General features: G+C 35.3%; 1 protein-coding gene across 1 annotated transcript in view; it reads right to left on the bottom strand.

Annotated features, from left to right (window-relative positions):
* Positions 1 to 21,102, bottom strand: part of LOC145293261 (microtubule-associated protein 1 light chain 3 alpha-like) — an 88,312-nt gene that overhangs the window by 4,434 nt on the left and 62,776 nt on the right. The window contains exons 2-3 of the mRNA XM_080139856.1: positions 5,489 to 5,544; positions 1,588 to 1,694 (exon numbers count right to left, since the gene is read on the bottom strand). Coding sequence (XP_079995982.1) covers positions 1,588 to 1,694; positions 5,489 to 5,544 — 163 coding nt within the window. The remainder of the gene's footprint in view (positions 1 to 1,587; positions 1,695 to 5,488; positions 5,545 to 21,102) is intronic.

Below are 21,102 nucleotides of genomic sequence, written 5' to 3'. Positions count from 1 at the left end.
GCCTGGGTAAGTGTAGGAAAATATATAAGTAAAAGTGTCCACAGTAATAATAAATGTTAAAAAAAAAAAAAAGAAAACTATAATAAAAACACCCCCCCCCCTGAAAAAAACAAACAAACAAAAAAAAGAAGATAGGATCGTGTAAGGGTTGAAAAGACGCTCCAAAATCGAAAAATAAATAATGGTACCCATGCATTCATTTATGTTTGAAGAAGTGGATTCTGGAATAACAGAATTGGCCAGTTTTAGCCAATCAGATGGGGCGGATTTTGAGAAGGGAAAATTTATTTTTTTTAATCGGTTAATGGGAAAGATTATGTTATGTGTATGTAGCTAATAACCACTTACAATGGGTGCAATGTAAGTATCGTAGGAAAATGTAGAATAAGTCTCGGTGTCAACTGGTAGCAGTGGGAGGACTAAATATTTATAGAGAAAAACAGGGACTCCTTCCTTTACAGATGTCGCAATTGTGATGGTGTTGCTTCTAGGATGCAATGTAGCATTTTATTATAACAACTTAATGTGTTTATAATTGTGTTCGAAAATTACATAAGATAGTGGCTAATAGCCTAGATGTAATCAAGTAGTATGTGGCATCAGTTATTGCAAATCTATGATACTTTGGTCCAGACGTCAATTTCTGCAGTCAAAATATTATATAGGATATTGCAAAAATTAACATTTTTTTTTCTAGCGCCGCTTAGTGAGTTCAACACAGATTCGCTAAGGTTAAGCATGTAGACAAGGGATCATGGTAGTAAGTTGCCATGTACTACTGGAGTCATCGAAACCAGGAACGGAGTTAACTCTGCAACCACTTGGGATGATATTCTTCGCACACTGCTATACAGTGGATTGAAAAGATTCATATCCAATTGAGACAAGCAGGATAGTAATGATGCTATAGTCAGTAGGCATTAAACTCTCCAGGAACAAGTGGATAATATTAAACCGGGCTCTGGTGAAGGTTGCCAAAACACAAGACAACCTGCACAAGAGGGGTTATCTACAAGATGCTTGGTGTCCCTGCACGACCAGTATACAGATTATCACGCACATTCTCACAAACTGTCCTCTAAGTAAGGCATACTCTGATGCAGAACTGGAGGATGTCTCACACACTGCCCGACGATGGACCTCAAAATCGAGTAAAATGATATGAAAATTATTGTATTTGTTAAATTTGAAGTTTTTGGAATCCAAGGGAGGTAACTGTAGTCTATCAATCTGACCAAATAATTCTAATTTTTGATCAGCTAATATGTACATATGTTTAGTTACATAAAAAAGGTTTCTTCTATTCCAAATGACAAACTGACTAATCTCCCATGTTTCGGTTAAATTCTATTTTAAAATAGAAAATTGCAGATCGAGAATAGCTTTGATTTTTGTAAAAAAAATAGTTCCAGCAGACCTATTTGATCATTTCTCATATTTTTTTTTAATCTTTACTAATTTTGAGATGACACGTAAGTACGTACTAGTGTTTTTTTTTTTCTTTTTACTTAAAATGAATCATTTTGATTTTTTTTATAAATACACCTATAGTGCACAAGCACCAAAAAAAAGAAAAAAAAAAATTACCTGATAATTTTGACCAATTCACTCATGTTGACATTATCAGGAACTAAAAATTTGCTTTTGTCAAGCAAAGGTAAGTTCTTTTCATTTTGGTATCTTTCAATGATAATCTGAAAAAAAAAACAAAAAAAAAACTTAAATTTCAACTTTTTTGTTTGTAAAAGAATAAAAGTTAGAAAACCTTCAAAGTTAAATTATTGATTTTTTTTTAGTAATTTAATCTTCAATGAATTTGGCAAAAATTAAAACAAGCAAGTTTCAATTGCCATTTAGATAAAGAAATGTACACTGAAGATGCGGTAGCATCTGTTCAATTTTTCCTTGAATCGCTGAACTGTTGGCACATTTACTGTCATGGAAATTTATTTTAAGGTCCAAAAATCTCCAATTCAATCAAAATTGTCAGTTTCTGGCACAGTCCTGTTTTTGATGCAGGAAAGAATACATGAGAAAATTAGAAATAAATAAATTACACTAAAACTAGCATCTTGTTAACTGCAGAATCAAAGTAGAAAAAATAAAAATCTGTGCTTCCATTTTTTTCTTCTGTCACTTTTTGAAACACCATATTTCTCTTCTTTGCTTTCTCTTAATTCTTTCTTTTTCCACCCGCAGTAGCCTCAATACGAGTTTTACGAAATAAGTTTTTCAAGTGATATACAATTAGCAAAGTTTTTTTTATGCCTAATAGATATATCGTACATTGCATTCAACTGCCACCATGGCTTACCACCATCACATTGAATTTAGTCACAATAATGCTCTTTCATTGCATAATACTGAGCTATAGTTATGGTTTCTTATAGCATTGCAGTCAGCTATTAACACGGCTTGTAATAGGATAATGGTTTTCCATAGCATTATGTTAAGCTGTTATCATGGCTTTCAATAGAATTGTGTTTAGCTGTTATCATGGCTTTCAATAGAATTGTGTTTAGCTGTAATCATGGCTTTCAATAGAATTGTGTTTAGCTGTTATCATGGCTTTCAATAGAATTGTGTTTAGCTGTTATCATGGTTTTCAATAGAATTGTGTTTAGCTGTTATCATGGTTTTCAATAGAATTGTGTTTAGCTGTTATCATGGTTTTCAATAGAATTGTGTTTAGCTGTTATCATGGTTTTCAATAGAATTGTGTTTAGCTGTTATCATGGTTTTCAATAGAATTGTGTTTAGCTGTTATCATGGTTTTCAATAGAATTGTGTTTAGCTGTTATCATGGTTTTCAATAGAATTGTGTTTAGCTGTTATCATGGTTTTCAATAGAATTGTGTTTAGCTGTTATCATGGTTTTCAATAGAATTGTGTTTAGCTGTTATCATGGTTTTCAATAGAATTGTGTTTAGCTGTTATCATGGTTTTCAATAGAATTGTGTTTGGCTGTTATCATGGTTTTCAATAGAATTGTGTTTAGCTGTAATCATGGTTTTCAATAGAATTGTGTTTAGCTGTTATCATGGTTTTCAATAGAATTGTGTTTAGCTGTTATCATGGTTTTCAATAGAATTGTGTTTAGCTGTTATCATGGTTTTCAATAGAATTGTGTTTAGCTGTAATCATGGTTTTCAATAGAATTGTGTTTAGCTGTAATCATGGTTTTCAATAGAATTGTGTTTAGCTGTAATCATTGTTTTCAATAGAATTGTGTTTAGCTGTAATCATGGTTTTCAATAGAATTGTGTTTAGCTGTTATCATGGTTTTCAATAGAATTGTGTTTAGCTGTTATCATGGTTTTCAATAGAATTGTGTTTAGCTGTTATCATGGTTTTCAATAGAATTGTGTTTAGCTGTTATCATGGTTTTCAATAGAATTGTGTTTAGCTGTTATCATGGTTTTCAATAGAATTGTGTTTAGCTGTTATCATGGTTTTCAATAGAATTGTGTTTAGCTGTTATCATGGTTTTCAATAGAATTGTGTTTAGCTGTTATCATGGTTTTCAATAGAATTGTGTTTAACTGCTATCATGGTTTTCAATAGAATTGTGTTTAGCTGTTATCATGGTTTTCAATAGAATTGTGTTTAGCTGTTATCATGGTTTTCAATAGAATTGTGTTTAGCTGTAATCATGGTTTTCAATAGAATTGTGTTTAGCTGTTATCCTACTCATACAGTGATAGATCTTACCAGCTTGAAATTATGGAACTTTTGTGTTTTTATCCTTTCCATCTGATTGCTTTCTTCATCTCATTCACCTCTTCTCTTATTTAAAAAGATCAGTTTAGGAGATCAAAATTCCACACATATGTCTTCTACACAATAAAACAAAACGAGATCTACATATATTTTATTCCTTTTCTTTTTATTGGAATCCTTTGACATGAGTAATTTGTGTATTTTTTTTTTTTTTTTTTGCAGACTGTTATCCTCATCTTCATAGTTGTTGTTTCACCATGTTTCGGCCAACTTGTCCCCCAACCTTCTTCAGATGATTAACTGCAACAAAATAGGAATGCTAAGTCATAACTGTATCACCAGTAATTACTGCCTTCCATAGTTGTCGGCTCACCACGTTTTGGCCAACTAAACCTCTGACCTACTTTGAGTAGGATTGAAACCGATCTCTTTAGACAATGCTCACCTGGAACAGGAGAGATTCAATGCCTTTATCCACTGTGCCACAGGCCTCGAATCTACAGTTCCAGATGAGCAGTGTATGAAGATAACGGTATCAATCTTACCTAAATTAGGCCAGAGGTTTAGTCAAAAAGTGGCGAGACGATAACAACTATGGATTAGTTGGTTGGTTGTTTTACGGCATATCAACCCTTTTCAGGTTATTTAATGCCGAATACAGTAATTTTTAAGAAAAATTTTTAATAAAAAAATTTTTTTTTTTCAATTTAACTAATGTATTAATTTTTAATAAAATTTTTTTTTTTTTTTCAATTTAACCCATAGTTGGGACCCTAACAGGTACTACCACTCCGGGTCAGAATGGACCAGGGGGCAATGACAATTAAGAGATTGCTCCACACTCCCCAAAGCCTGCAAGCTGGGGCCTCACCATCGGATATAGTTTAAGGTCATATCCAGGACCAACAACTATGGAAGGCAGTAATTACTGGGGATACAGTTAAGAGACTCAGCATTCCTATCACGTCACAATCACCTGAAGAAGGGCAGAGGATGAGTTGGCCGCAACATGGTGAAACAACAACTACAAAGATGGGGATAACAGTCTGCAAATAAATGAATAAAAGAGACTGACACCTGAAAGTATCCTGTACCTCTATAAGGCCACCATTCGCCCATATATGGAGTATTGTTGTCACATTTGGGCTTGTGCATCTGCTATTAGTCTCTCGCTCCTAGACAAGGTTCAAAAAAGAGTCGCCAATTTGATAGGCCCTGAACTGGCATCTAAGCTTAAGCCTCTGTCCCATCGACGAAATATTGCATCCCTCTGCCTGTTCTACAAGTATTTTAATGGTGAATGCTCTGACGAACTGCAGACACTTGTGCCCCCACGACGTAGACACCCTCGACAAACCCGACAGGCAGCTAAATCCCACCCCCACACAGTAGAGATCCCTAGATGTAAAAGATCTTTCTACTCCAGTAGTTTCTTCCCCAGAACCGCTAGACTCTGGAATTCCATTCCAGGTTCCTGCTTTCCTAACTGTACTGACACGCAGAAGTTCAAGTGCAACGTGAACCAACATCTTGCTGCCCAAATCCCAACATAGTGCCCCAGTAGTTGTTGACCCTGATAGTAACCCCCTACACCAAAGTAGCAATGCGCCTTGTTTGGGGTGAAAATGTAATAAAAAAATTTTTTTTTAAAAAACAGAGATCTACATACTTTTTACTAAAAGTCTGTAAATATATAGGTGTAAAAATACTTCAGGAAAACAAGTTGACAACAAGAATTTGAAAATAATTTTAGAATAAAATTACTTACAGGGATTTTATCAGGATGTTCTTGTCGAATAGCTTCAACATCCTTCACTCTCTGGGCTACAAGAAATAAAGAATTTAAAAAATTAATTTTACAAATTTGAAAATAAAAAAAATTGTTTCAACTTAGAATTCTAATTCAATATATAAATCGCTATATGTCTGTATGTCTCTCTCCATATTTTCAAACTATCTCCTCTGAAATTAAAAGTCGTAGAGCGGCGTTAGGGGCCTCAAATGATTGGAATTTTTACGGACCGTTCTCTTATGAGTCTTTAGCCAGTTAAAATAGTTTTAAGGGGTCAAAAATGGGTCAGAATTGAAAAACTCGTCATACATTTTTATACATTCATCTTAGTTTACTTTTACTTTTAATTTTTAATCAGTTCAGATGTGTGTCACGTTGGTACAGTGGTAACGTCACCAGCTTTGAATGCTACAATTTCGGTTTCGATTCTCAGGTGTATCTTGTCAAACTCGATAATCTTTCTGTTAAACTCAGGAATCAACACAGAATTGTTTCCAGTCGTCCTGGACTTCACCTTGTTCGTGAACTCAAGCAGTACTGATTCAGGAGAAGTGTGGTTTGGGCCTGTGCAACCTTTGACATGACTGATCGAAACAAAAGCATGCAACACCTGTGGATTAAATCAAAAATCTTTTCATTTGTCGATGAGAAGAATAAAAAGGGATTTGTAAATATGAAATAATATTAAATTCCAAATTCAGATTTTAAATAATTATTTTTTTCATGATAAATTAATGTTTGGTGTTACTAATTTAGAATTGCATTCCCTTATTTTTCCATGAGCAGAGTTTCTTTCTTAGAGCTGTCCTTCTGTGGAACATAATACCGTTTCTCTGCTTCCCGGCTGACGATAACATAGTTGTCTTCAAGTTTAATGTAAATAAATTCCTATTGAGTCGTCCATTTAGATAATCTAGCCCTACTTATGTTTCACCATGTCTGATCTTGTCTCACCATCTACCTAACTTTTAACCCTTATCTTTGAATGGCCTTCTAGCCTGATAAATGGTGACCTAAGTAAAAAAATAAAAAACAACTTTGTTGTTAAACTTTAGAAATAAAGCATTTACTGAAGAAGAAAAAAAAAAAAGGTAGAATCAGCGGGAGAGACACGCATTTCATTTCTTTTCTCACTGTCGAGTGATATGCATTAATTTGCATATCAATGAGGCTTCACCCCCAAAATGACGTAATAAAAAAAACTAAAACTGAGATGGCAGGGGGTCGAGTTGGGAGAACCAAACTGAAAAGATTGGAATTTACAATGTCGTTTGAATGCTGCCAAGAATTCCTTTTTTTTTTTTAAACAATAAGCTATTTCGGCCTTAAATATAAAGTCGATGCGTTCGCGGCGAAAGTGGGATTTTTGAAAATTGAAAATGTCAAGAAAGGGAAATATTAAAATGATTTGCGTCAAACTTTGAAAATTGAAAGCATCAAAAAATGATAAGATTTTTCTAATCTTCGTAGTATAATGGAGAATTACAGTCTGACTGGCTTTTTCCTGTTTGAGAAGCTACTAAAGTCTAGCAGTGTTTTAGAGACTAGTTAAGTCCAGTCGCTTTTTTTCTTTTTTTTTTTTTGAGAGGCTAGCAGAGTTTACTGTTGTTGGAAGTTGACGTGATTGCCAATCTTGGCACAGGATCATGGGGTTATCTTTAAGGATCAGGGGTGGGAGTTGTTTGATATGCATTAACTTGCATATCAATGAGGCTTCATCCCCAAAATGACATAATAAAAAAACCTGAAGTCGAGATGGCAGGGAGTTGAGTTCGGAGAATCGAACTGAACAGGTTGGAATTTACAATGTCATTCAAATGCTACCAAGAATCCATTTTTTTTTTAAACGACACTCACTTTTAGTTAATTATCCATTTCTTTAATTCATATATTAAATAAGTTTCATCGACACTAACAGTAATTAAACTATTGAATATAGAGTAAAAATGCAATGCAATTCCAAATTACTAACACCAAACATTATTTTATTATAAGCTGTTTAAAAAATGATTATCTAAATTATTCTTAGTTGTTCATCTGTATCATATACACAGAATATCAAAGTACTACATTGTACCTTAATAGCATAAATGTCATAAATAAAAAAAAACTTTTGCATTCATTCATTTAGAATTTATTTTTCACAAGTTACACACTTTTAAAATCTAATATTTTTTTTTTTATTTTATTCAATTTTCACCCCAAACAAGGCACAGTGCCACTTTGAAGCAGGGGGCTACTATCAGGGACTTGATTAGCAGGGGCACTATGAAGGGAGATGAGTAGAAAGATGTTTGTTCACATTACACTTGAACTTCTGCACATCAGTACATTTGGGAAAGCAGAATCCCGGAAGGGAGTTCCAAAGACCTGCAGTTCTGGGGAAGAAACTATTGGAGTAAAAGGCTACATTTTAGTATTTCAAAATAGAACCATAAAATTTTAATAAAAAAAAAAAAATACTAGCAAAGTCCTGACCTTAACACTGATCTTGAAAATGAATGTGCAGCATCCCTAGGTCAGAGACCATCATCATGTTAGGTTTGGTCATAATCGGTTCAGTGGTGGGGGCTGTAGGAGAGTATATATATACATAGGCTTTGATCTTCACCTTGAAAAATGGTGTGCATCATCCCTAGATAGGGGATTATTATCATGCCATGGTTTAGTCACGATCGGTCCAATGGTTTGAGCTATAGGAAAGCTATACAGACACACACACGCTACTATTTTATATATGGATTTATTTTGCTTCAACAAATTAGAATTGTAGATTTTATAAGCCCAAATTTAATTATATCAATTATTGAATTGTTTTTAATGCCAATATGTAGTTAAAGCAAAATTGTTTCGGATGATTAAAATAATTTCAAACACTGTCTAGTTCATGACATCACGCCAAACCCAATAATTATTTTGTTAGCATAATGTTTTAAGCTGTATTTATAAGAACGCCTGTGGAATTGTCTTCTGTTTTCCTGCTTTCCGGCTGACTACAATATGGCTGTCTTCAAGTCTAACGTAAATAAGTTCTTGATGAGCCGTTCCATATAATTATCAAATTTACCAAATTTTCATTACTAATGATTACTATATTGTCCAATTTCTACTGTACACTCTTTAACCCTTATCCTTGAGTGGCCTCTTGGCCTTGATAATGTGGTGATGCCTATGTAAAAAAAAAAAAAAAAAAAAAAAAAAACGTTCAAATAGCTTAGTTGGTAGAACATCAGACTGAAAATCTCAAAGTCTTAGTTTCGATTTAAAGTCATTGTATCTGCTTCATTTGTTGGTAATTTATTATTTACTATTATTGCAATGGTCTCCATTCTAAAAGTAGTTAAGATTTCTGACATTTCGAAATGAGACAGATTATTACATTAAAAAAAATTGTGACAAACAGGCAGACAAAATCTCTATATAAAATTTAATTTATAATATTCTTTAATATAATTGTAATCTATAATATAAATCTCACCTATCTGTTTAAATGTATGTATGTATCTATGTATGTCTGTCTGCCTAAAATTTTCAACAGAAGCGACGGATTTTCATGAGATTGGTTTCGTTTTGAAGCTCAACCCTTCGAATGACAAATATCGAAAAATTGGCCAAAAACATTAATTCCTTCACCCTCAACTGGGCACTTTTCTATAAAGAGGGATTGCTTTTTTTGCCAATATATATTGGCAAAAAAAGCAATCCCTCTTTGTAGAAAAGTGCCCAGTCATCTCCTCCTTTCGATTGACTAGCCTTAATTTAAATCTTAGCCACTTCCGGTTTGGCAATGGGCGCAACGGCAAAGACGTCACATTTTATTTTTCACATTCTTTTCTTCCTTCGCAGTACGGGTTCGAGCCTGCCTGCCTACTACCATTTTTTTTTTTTTGCTCAACACACATCCAAACACCCAGGCAACGCCGGGCACCCAGGCTAGTCTATGATATAAATCTCATCTATCTGTTTAAATGTATGTATTTTTGTATGTCTGCCTAAAACTTTGGACAGAGGTGACGGATTTTGATGAGATCAGTATCATTTTGAAGCTCGACCTTTTGGAGAACAAATATCGAAAAATTGGCTAAAAACATTAATTCCTTCACCCTCAACTGAGCACTTTTCTACAAGGACGGGTTGTTTTTTTCGCCAATATTTTCGAAAGTCATCCCCTTTTTCGATTGACTAGCCTTAATTTAAACCTATGTCACTTCCAGTTTGGCGATGGACGCAACAGCAAAGACGTCACGTTTTTTTTATATATTCTTTTCCTTCTTTGCGGTATGGGTTCGAGCCTGCCTGCCTACTACCACTAATTTATTATTCTTTTTTTTTTTTTGCTCAACACACACCTCCAAACACCATGGCAACACAGGGGACCCAGGCTAGTATGGTAATATACCATCTTTTATTGCAGATTATCCCCCTTGAAATAGAACTCTTTAACTTATAGATATTAATAAATATTATTTAATCCATTCACATAAAATATTATCTCTTATAACATTCTTCTATGTATCGATTTTCAGTATTTACTTCCGCTCAATAAGTGATTAGAGCTATATAGTAAGTTAGGAAAATATATTTATGACAATTAAGCTACACAGAGGCTTTCACGTTTCATCTTCAGGCTTAGTGTAGTCTAATTAGGAAAGATATAAATAAATTATTATTAATTTATTTAAAAAATAATTATCTAAATAAATTAAACAATTATTATTTGTGCAGACTATACTAAGAATAAAATTATAAAATTACTTTAAGACTTCTACCCAGTAATGACTGATCAGAACAAGAGCATGCAACACCTGCGGATTAAATAAAGGATTCTGTTTAAAATTCTGCGTTGATTCCCCGAGTTTAACAAGATACACCTGAGGAAGGCTGAATATTACATCGGCTAAAACGTTGTAAAAATAACATATATAGGGTTCCAAAAAGTCACTGAAGGGTTTTGAACTTAGACTCTTTATTTTTGACTAGCGGGGGGTACTCGGCGTTGCTCGGGTATTTGAAGGTAAATCAAAACTCAATGGGGGGGGGGGGTAAAATAAAAAAAGTTTTGATAGGTGAGTATGAGGATCGAACGCGAACCCTTGAGGTGAAGTTTGAAATTAAAGTGTGAAAAAAAAAAAACGTGCGATGTTAACCATTGGGTCACCGCATGATACTAATGGAAATACATTTGAATTTATTTAATTACTTAGATTTGGCAGGTGCACGTTTTAATGACTTAATGAGGTCAACTTTGATTGCGGGGTATTTCATTTACTGCGAGAATGCTTTTTTTTTTATTTTCCCAAGATGTTCGGGGGTGGGGGGACCAGCTCCCCTTGTCCAAATTGAATAGCAATTGTCTAATATAAGGAAAATATTTCCACATTGATCAAAGCTGATTGCTTTCGGACATTTCCGGCGATAGCCGGAAAAATACAGCCAGAATTAGTGTTGCTTTTATTATACTAAAAAGCCTAATCCACATGCGGCGAGAATATTTATCTTTTCAAACTCGAGCAAATTAAATAGACGGGGAGCTCCGTTGTTAACTCGGAGATATTATGATTCATATGTGATATAAAAAGTTTTAAGCTGTGAGCCGACCGAGCATTTCTCGGAAAAAAGCCTTTCTTGGGCATACACAAAAAGCGAACATACATACACACATTTTCGCTTTTATATATATATAGATGATATCTTTCTGTAATTTGAACACAATCTGACTAAGACATTGGGAATTTTTTTTTTTTTTAAATGCAATATTTAACAATTTTTATATTATTTTGATTCGTCGGATTACTGTTCTCATCTTGAGCCAAGATGAGAACAGTAGTCCGATGAATCAAAATAATATGCATAACCAATCCTCATCTCAAAAATTCAGAAACGTCAATCTTTATTCATGAAAAATAACGTATTTTAAATGTTGCCCATTTTCAGTTTCGTATATTTGTGCTCTTTCCAAAACAGTATTCATGACAGATTGCAGAACCTCTAGATTGCTATTTAACTCCCTTATTTTATTTTGCAAGCTGGCAGATCTCGAGACATCAAACCTCAAACCTTGCAAGAATTGACGGAAAACATCAGGAACGAAATAAGGGAGTTAAATCGTAATCCAAAGATTCTGCAATCTGTCCTGAATAATGTTTTGGAAAGAGCACATATATGCGAAGCTGAAAATGAGCAACATTTAAAAGACGTTATTTTTCATGAATAAAGATCGTTTGAATTTTGCATTTTTTTTTTTTTTTTATTTCCCAATGTCTTAGTGAGACTGTGTTAAAATTACAAAGATATCATCAAAAACAAAGAATCTCTAAGTTCAAAATACTTCAGTGACATTTTGGAAAACCACTATAAGAACAATAGTCTGAGGAATTGAAATGATCATGCCTCATCTAGAAATTCAGAAACAAAATAAAAATACTGACAAACATGGTGTATATATATAGATGCCATCTATGAGACCAAAGTTTTAATTAATAAGCTAGTATATATATATATATATATATATAAATAGGTTTTACGTTTTAGAAACCAGGATTCAGTTTGGTTTAAATAGCATATAGCATTGCAATCATCACTCTTAAATTTCTTGATCAGATTAGATCATGCTAATGGAAAAGAGATTGTTCTTCCAAGGCCATGATGAATATAAGTAGGAATAAGAAAGAAAAACGGAAAAAAAAAAAAGGAAACAAAAAAAAACAAAAAAACAAATGCGAATATAAATTGCAGATTGCCCATATATGGAGATTAATAACCCGAAGGCCAAACGTTAAATCCATTTCATTCTTCAGTCAAGCATTACAATCAAATTTTTTCAGCAAAGCTTGAAAAAGCTATTTCCAACTGCGCATTTCCTTATTGGAATGCTGGTATTATAATAGAGAAATATACAGCATCACGTTTGACACACCGTTTTCCGTCAGAACATCAAAGTTAAGCAACGATGAGCCTAGCTAGTACCAGATGGGTGACCATTTGGGACTTCTAGATGCTGTATCTGCTCTCCGCTTATCTCGGCATTGTTTCTAGTCGTTCTGGACTTCTCCTTGCCACTGGATTCAAGCAGTACCAATTCAGGAGAGGTGTGGTTAGGGATTGTGCAACTCTTACCACATAATTACACGCACAGCTGTCCCTAGAGGGGTATCCTTTGTCTTTCGAGGCTGAATGGAGGCATTGCATTGATACGGCATAATAACGTTGGCACACTAGTTTTCATTAGATCAACAAAGTTAAGCAACATTAAATCTGGTCAGTACCAGATGGGTGACAGTTGGATGTTGTAAGTAGGAGGACGTTGACACCTCCCTGCGAGAACTGCAAAAACCTAATGCTGTCAACTTCCCTGACTGTGATATGCATGCGACTGGATATCACTTGTGATTTTGGCATTCCCATGAAACTTTTTCCTTTGGAGGAAGCTGGTTCAACTTGCCTAGGATGAATGCCGTTTTGTTTTGTACTATACTGAAAACCAGTACATCTATATCATAGCAATTATTATAAGAATCCAACATGCAGTTATTTAAATCTTATCCCTGATTGGCGATCACTCTTAGCTTAACAAGATTGTAATAACATCAATAAGTATCAAAAATGACAATGCAGTATATACTATTACTACTACTACTTGTAGCGGCATTCACCAGGGATGGGTTGAACTAGCTCCAATGGTGTTTACTGCATCTTGCGTCAAAGCCATTCATCTCCAATGAATACACTAAGGTATTATGAGTCTTCTATGTATCTCATTTAGAGATCAAGTGTTAACCCCAGGGAAAGGGCTACCTTGACTTCTGAGTACTTCAACTGAATTAAAATGAAACACACTGAAACTGGTCTCACAGACATTACAAAACAGTTGAGCTAAAATCAGAGTTAATTGTTGCATTCCATGAGATATCATTAATCTAGATTTGGTGCCAACTGACTAATTTGGTGAAAAGAAGAAAACTATGATTGTAATTACCAATTATTTCATGTCTTGCAAATGAAGAGATTTTCCTAGAAGCAATGTATTTCTAAATATAAACAAAATGAGAATTTCACTACAATCATTTGTAATATATCATTGAAATAAAATCTTTGGACAAAAATGTCTCTCTTCTCTTTAGTCAATCTACTTAGGGAGACCCTATTATACAAAGCACGGGTGAATAAATGTAAATTACTTCAATTGAATAAAACTTCTTTTTTTTTTTTTTTTTTTTTTTTAGAAATTATAGTAAAAATTATAAAAACAAAAAACTTTTTTTTTTTTAACTTCCCGTAAAAAGTTTCAAAAAGAAAAAAAGAGGAAATGAAACTAACTAAATTCCAATTTAGAACTTGTAAGTTAAGCCAATACAACACAGATTTTATTTTTTTAAAATAAACAATTTATTTAAAAATTAAAAACATGTGTTTCGGCGGTAAACGTCTTCATCAGGCATGGAATCAGTTTGTATTTTTTTTCTTCTTTTTCTTTCGTTACATAACTAGTCATTTGGGTTTTTTTTCAGTACTTGTGGAGAATTTGAACCAGACATAACTAACTGTCCGCTCGGCTTTGCTCGGAACATGCGTCATGTGCTTAGGTTTGGCTGTAATCTGACGTAAGACGCAGATCAATGTGCAGTAAAGGAGCAGACGATATTTGGGGAAAATATTGGAGGAAAAACAAAAAAAAAAAAAAAAAAAAAATCAATGGGACCAGCCTAGAGCTTCTTGACAAGTCATCTTTTCGAGTTTACGTGGAGATAGAAATTTGGTAATGATCCTTTTGTCACCATCTTAAACCATATATTAGAAAGCTTCCCGTTTTTTTTTTTACACAGGCATCACCACATTATCAAGGCCAAGAGGCCACTCAAGGATAAGGGTTAAATAGTGTACAGTAGAAATTGGACAATATAGTAATCATTAGTAATGAAAGACTTGAACACAACCATATTGTAGTCAGCTGGAAAGCAGGAAAACGGAAGACAATTCCACAGGCGTGCAGTTCTAAGAAAGAAGCTTTGTTCATGGAATCTATGTTTAGGTTTAGGCACTGATAAAGAGTGGGGGGAATTATTGATAGAGTTTTCAGCTAGACAAGTGTTTCTTGTGAAAGTTTGGCGAGGGGGGACCATAGACTGAAGCTCAGTCGAACACTTTCCATGAAAATAACGATACATCAGAGACAAACTCGCAACATCTCTTCTGTGAGATAGAGGTTGCAGGGAAGAGAAAAGGACATCTCCTACGAGACTACGAAGTCTATTTTGAACTCTATCAAGATAGGACAAGTCCTTTCTAGCAGCTCCTGCCCAGATGTGGTAACAGTATTCCATCCTTGGACGTACCTGGCTCTTATATAGATAGAAAATTGCATCAGCAGTGAGATATCTACCGGATCGATAGAAAGATCCCACCATTTTTCCAGCAGCCTTGGCAACAGATTTGATGTACGTGTTCCATTTAAGATCAGGAGTAATGGTCAAGCCCAGAAGCTCGTTAAAACTTGAGGCCTCCTGAAGACGAGAGCCATTCATTTTAATTGATGCTAGATGTGGATCAGAATGTTGATGATGTAAAGAGAGAAGCTTGGTTTTAGATGCATTAAAAGTAACCAGCCACTCCTTTCCCCATTGTACTACGTGCTCAAGATCAGAGGAGAGAGAATTGGAGAGAACTTGGTCGTTTACTGTCTTAGATGTGCTACCATAAATGGTAATGTCGTCAGCATAAATGTCTACTAATGATGTAAGGATGTGATTTGGAAGATCATTAATGTAGATCAGGAAAAGAGTTGGACCCAGGATGGACCCCTGAGGGACACCAGCATTAATACTGTGAGCTTCTGATTTTTGCTCCTCAACTACTACTCTTATGAACCTATCAGAAAGAAATGATTTAAGTTAAGTTCTTCTACATTCGCTCTCTTTTCATGCTACTTTGACATACGACCATAGAAAAGTTTATCCCAGCTGTCTTAATTTAATTTAAAAAATCGGTTACCCAGCTCCACCCTACATGAAAAAAAAAATGTTCAAGAAAAAAAAAAAAGAAAAAAGAAATAGAAAAAATTTACTTTACATTAGTTTAAAAAAATTAAAAAAATAGAAAATGCAAAAGAATAATAATAGTTATTCTTGTATCAAACTGAATAATATAAAATAAAAATACTTTTTTTGCAGCGTATTTTATTTATTTTATGGAAACAGCTCCAGACTAGGCATACAGCCGCTTGATGTAAGAAGCTAAAAACGAAAATACTGCTTCTAGGTTAAAATTAGCCAAAAAATAGGTGTCAAATGGATGAATTCCAGCCCAGAAAACAGCAATTTCCCCTCTTTTTCAGAAACATCGCTCATGGAATGTGAGGACTAAAGTAAAAAGGCTGCCGAAAGTAAACACGATGTCCACTTTTTACTCTTTTCCGAGAAGCGATCAGTCGACTCATTCTTCTTAAAACTTTTTATATCACGTCTAAATGATAATATCTACGAGTTAATAACGGGGTCGCCTGTCTATTTAATTTGCTCGACTTTGAAAAGATAAATATTCAACATTTTTTTGATCGCCGCACATGCAATGTAACTTTTTTGTATAATAAAAGCGAAACTAATTCTGGCTGCATTTTTCCAGAAACGTCCAAAAGCAATCAGCTTTGATCAATGTGAAGTTTCTCCTTATATCAGACAATTGCTATTCAATTTGGACAATACCTTTTTTATGGAGAGCTGGTTTTCCTCACAACATCTTGGGGGAAGGGGGGGGGGAATCCTGCTCCGCAGTAAATAAAATACTGCCCCGCAGTCAAAGTTGACTTCATTAAGTACGGGCACCTGCCAAGTTTTAATACTTAAATAAATTCAAACATGTTTCTGTTACTATTTCGTGATGGCACAGTGGTTAGCATCGCACTTTTTTTTTTTTTCACACTTTAATTTCCAACTTAGACTCATCAAGGGTTCGGATTCGATCCTTCATACTTAACTACCAAAACTTTTTTTTTATTTTACCCCCCCCCCCCCGACACAAACACCCGAGTGTTTTGATTTACCTAAAAACCACACACACTTCCAAACACCCGGACAACGCCGGGTACCCCCTCCCCGCTAGTAGTTTATAAATCATAAATTACGTTAACGCTTTCATTCTACTCGTTTGTTTGCTCTGATCATATGAGTGGAATTCTTGTTGAGGTCGTCAGAATCCGACCATATCTGTTCCGTAAAATGCAGCATCATTGTATGAACGCGCGCGCATATCGCAGATAAACAACACAGCCATTGAATGTTGTATTCTTGTTACAATAATAGTGAATTGATTTGAAATAGAGAAAACCAAAGCCGTGAGGCAAACAGCAGTTTATTTCCCAATGATAATCAAATAACGAAAGAAATGCACATTTCAAATGAGGGAAGTACAAGAGGATAGCATTGTATGGTTATTTGTAGACATATATGCGTAACAGTAATATTGTCCTCTTTACATACACATATACTATAGTAATAGACATTTTCTATTGAAAATAGGTCTCAATATTTGTTACACACATGCAAATGCTATCACTACTGGACATTAAAAAACAGTTCTTTCAACAACACTGGCCTTCGGGCCAAGATCAAAGTGTAGTATCTGTTCCGGCAGATACTGCACTTAAGATAATTTGTACCAGTCAATGGAGGGGAAACCCTCTATACTGGGACAATTATTATTTTTGGTAACCAGAGTGACCCCTTTTAGGGGAGCTGGTTTTTACCTCACATTAAAAACGGCCTTGTGCCTAATTTGCTCAGTGGGGGAGCAAATAAATACCATCTGTTCCGGCAGATACTGCACTTAAGATAATTGGTACCAGTCAATGGAGGGGAAACCCTCTATACTGGGACAATTATTATTTTTGGTAACCAGAGTGACCCCTTTTAGGGGAGCTGGTTTTTACCTCACATTAAAAACGGCCTTGTGCCTAATTTGCTCAGTGGGGGAGCAAATAAATACCATCTGTTCCGGCAGATGCTGCACTTAAGATAATTTGTACCAGTGAATGGAGGGGAAACCCTCTATACTGGGACAATTATTATTTTTGGTAACCAGAGTGCCCCCTTTTTGCCTACTTTTAGGGGAGCTGGTTTTTACCTCACATTAAAAACGGCCTTGTGCCTAATTTGCTCAGTGGGGGAGCAAATAAATACCATCTGTTCCGGCAGATGCTGCAAGCTATGACTAGCTATGACTAGCAAAGACCAGATGTGGGGGCAACCCCACATGCCTGACCATTAACCAGCTCCCATTTCCCACCTCTCGGGAGCTGGTCACCTTTTTCCCTTCCCCCTCCCTTCACTCCTCACATTAAAAATCGGCCTTGTGCTTAATTTGCTCGGTGGGGGAGCAAATAAATACCATCTGTTCCGGCAGATACTGCAAGCAAAGACCATATGTGGGGGCAACTCCACATATGGGACCTTGGTCAATGTAGGGGCGGCCCTTCATACCAATTGTCACTATCCAGCTCCCCTACTCCCCGGGGAGTTGGTCCCCATTTCCCCTTCACTCCTCACTTTAAAAATCGGCCTTGTGCCTAATTTGCTCGGTGGGGGAGCAAATAAATACCATCTGTTCCGGCAGATACTGCAAGCTATGACTAGCTAGGACTAGCTATGACTAGCAAAGACCAGATGTGGGGGCAACCCCACATGCCTGACCTTTAACCAGCTCTCATTTCCCACCTCTCGGGAGCTGGTCCCCTTTTTCCCTTCCCCCTCCCTTCACTCCTCACATTAAAAATCGGCCTTGTGCCTAATTTGCTCGGTGGGGGAGCAAATAAATACCATCTGTTCCGACAGATACTGCAAGCAATGACTAGCTATGACTAGCAAAGACCATATGTGGGGGTAACCCCACATATCTGAACTTGGTCAAGGTAGGGATCACCATACAGACCACAATTACTATCCAGCTCCCATTTCCCACCTCTCGGGAGCAGGATCCCCCCTTTCCCTCCCTCCCTCCCTCTCTCTCCACATTAAAAAACGGCCTTGTGCCTAATTTGCTCAGTGGGGAAGCAAATAAATACTGCCTTCGGGACAAGATCAAAGTGTAGTATCTGTTCCGACAGATGCTGCAAGCTATGACTAGCAAAGACCATATGTGGGGGTAATCCCGCATATCTGACCTTGGTCACTGAAGGGGCAACCCTTCATACCAACAGTTTCTAATCCAGCTCCCATTTCCCACCTCTCGGGAGCTGGTCCCCCCTCCCTCTATCTCCACATTAAAAAACGGCCTTGTGCCTAATTTGCTCAGTGGGGAAGCAAATAAATCCAAACACTGGCCTTCGGGACAAGATCAAAGTGTAGCATCTGTTCTGCAGATGCTGCACTTAAGATAATTTGTACCAGTCAATGGAGGGGAAACCCTCTATACTGGGACAATTATTATTTTTGGTAACCAGAGTGCCCCCTTTTTGCCTACTTTTAGGGGAGCTGGTTTTTACCCCACATTAAAAACGGCCTTGTGCCTAATTTGCTTTGGTGGGGAAGCAAATAAATACATCAAAGTGTAGTATCTGTTCTTCAGATGCTGCATTTCAATTTCTTGTTCTGTCAGTGGAGGAGAAATCCTTCACGACTGAGACAATTTTTATTTTTGTTCCTTTTCTCCACGTTAAAAAACGACCCTGGTGTCTAACTCTGTCCCGTGGGGAGACATTGTAAATAGGAACAACACTGGAAGAAATCAACGATCTTAGGCAACTCAAAAAAGTAAAATTGTCTGTATAACCTTGAAGAAGGTTCATAGACACAAAAATTTTTAATTAAAATCTATAAAAGGCTATATGTATGTCTGTCTTTTATTTCAAACTCTATCTCCTCCGAAACTAAACAAAACTAGAGGGCTCAAATGATTGGATTTTTTACAAACCATTCTTTTATGGGTCTTTAACCAGTTAAAATAGTTTTTAAGGGGTCAAAAATGGGTCAACATTGAAAAAAAATCGTTAAACATTTTGTGCATTCTTCTTAGTTTATTTTTAATTTTTAATCAGGTCGTATGCGTGTCATGTTGGTACAGTGGTAACGCTATCAGTTTTGAATGCTACAGTTTCGATTCTGACTGATGGCACCCAAATATGTTTTTTTTGTTTTTTTTTTTTTTTAATCACGACTATAATAATAATATATACGAAATTTAAATAAATTAAAATATGATATTTAAGCATATATTACACCCGGGCTAGTAAATAAATAATTCATTTATTTAAAATAAAAAAATCCTGCATTGTGTTATCTAGTTTCTAAACAGATTTTCAAATTTCTCATACCGATGCTTCCCCTGTCGTAAAATTGATCTCAATATTTGTACATGTGCACCAACACATTTCATTATGACTCTCAGACATTAAAAACAGTTTCTTCAAAAGACCAAAAGAAATTGGAAATCTTAGACAATGCCGTAAGATCTTCACAACAAAAAAATAAATTCAAGGCTCAAGGAACCAAAAAATTTGAGTTAAAATTTTTTTTTAATTATTTGGAAAACAATCCTGCATATTTGGTTTCTTAGCAGATTTTCTGCATTGTGCATGGAGAGAAGAAGTAGACCTCAGGTCTACTATCGGCAGCATCATAACTCTTGCTCCATAAGCAATGTTTCTGATAAAGGGGAGAGAATTGCTGCTTTATAAGTCGGTGTTATTTTCAATCCTCTCATAATTCAGCCATTAATCCATCCATTTCAATAATCCTCATCTACAAGTAATTTTTTTTTAGTTTCCATCATTGGTAACTTACTAATAAGAAAAAAAAATCAAGTGTTTAGACCCAAAATTGTCGGAGGAGTTTGGTAGAGTTCTCAAAGGTCAAATCGTTGAACTTTGACCCCTTAACAGCCAAATTTCTGGCCGAAAACTGATCACAAAGATTTTCCCAAATCTCAGTACCCTGTATATCAAATTTCGAGTCTGTAGACTGAAAATTGACAGAGTTATTGCGTAGGGAAATGTACACACACAGACAGAAACGTTCACTTATATATATATATATATATATATATATATATATATATATATATATATATATAGAGAGAGAGAGAGAGAGAGAGAGAGAGAGATAGATAGATAGATATATAAAATGATAACTCAATCAGTCAGAGTTGATCGTTTCACAGGTTAACTCCTTAATCTAGGTCCATGCTAACAAAACATCTTGACATCTGCTTATGGGTGGACAAAATTAAAGATATAAATGCGATTATTGGTTCAACAAACGTTTTTTGAAAGAATCTTTTGAAAGCTAAAGCCCTGCCCCCTCCACTTTCCCTAAGCTATCAACGATTTCATAAAAGTCAATTTCATTAACACAATTCAAATTTCTCTTTTTATTCATAAAACTGGCAACACAATTCTTTTGAGACTTACACGACTTTATCTCCACAAATAATCTTGTGCCAATAAACTGAATTGAAGAAAAGCAAGATTTTCAAAATTGTTAAAACCACTGATAATATATGTGTATTGTTTTGGGACTTCGGCCAGATTAAGCTTATTGTTAGTTTGCCAAAGAATTCATGTTCTTTTGTCGTCCCAACGTTTGTACTAGCCAAAATTAAATGCT

This window comes from Euprymna scolopes, chromosome 14 (genome assembly GCF_053919585.1).
Source record: "Euprymna scolopes isolate OS-2025 chromosome 14, ASM5391958v1, whole genome shotgun sequence".
In the NCBI taxonomy this organism is placed as follows: domain Eukaryota; kingdom Metazoa; phylum Mollusca; class Cephalopoda; order Sepiida; family Sepiolidae; genus Euprymna; species Euprymna scolopes.
This window is presented reverse-complemented; position numbering and strand designations above follow the sequence as displayed.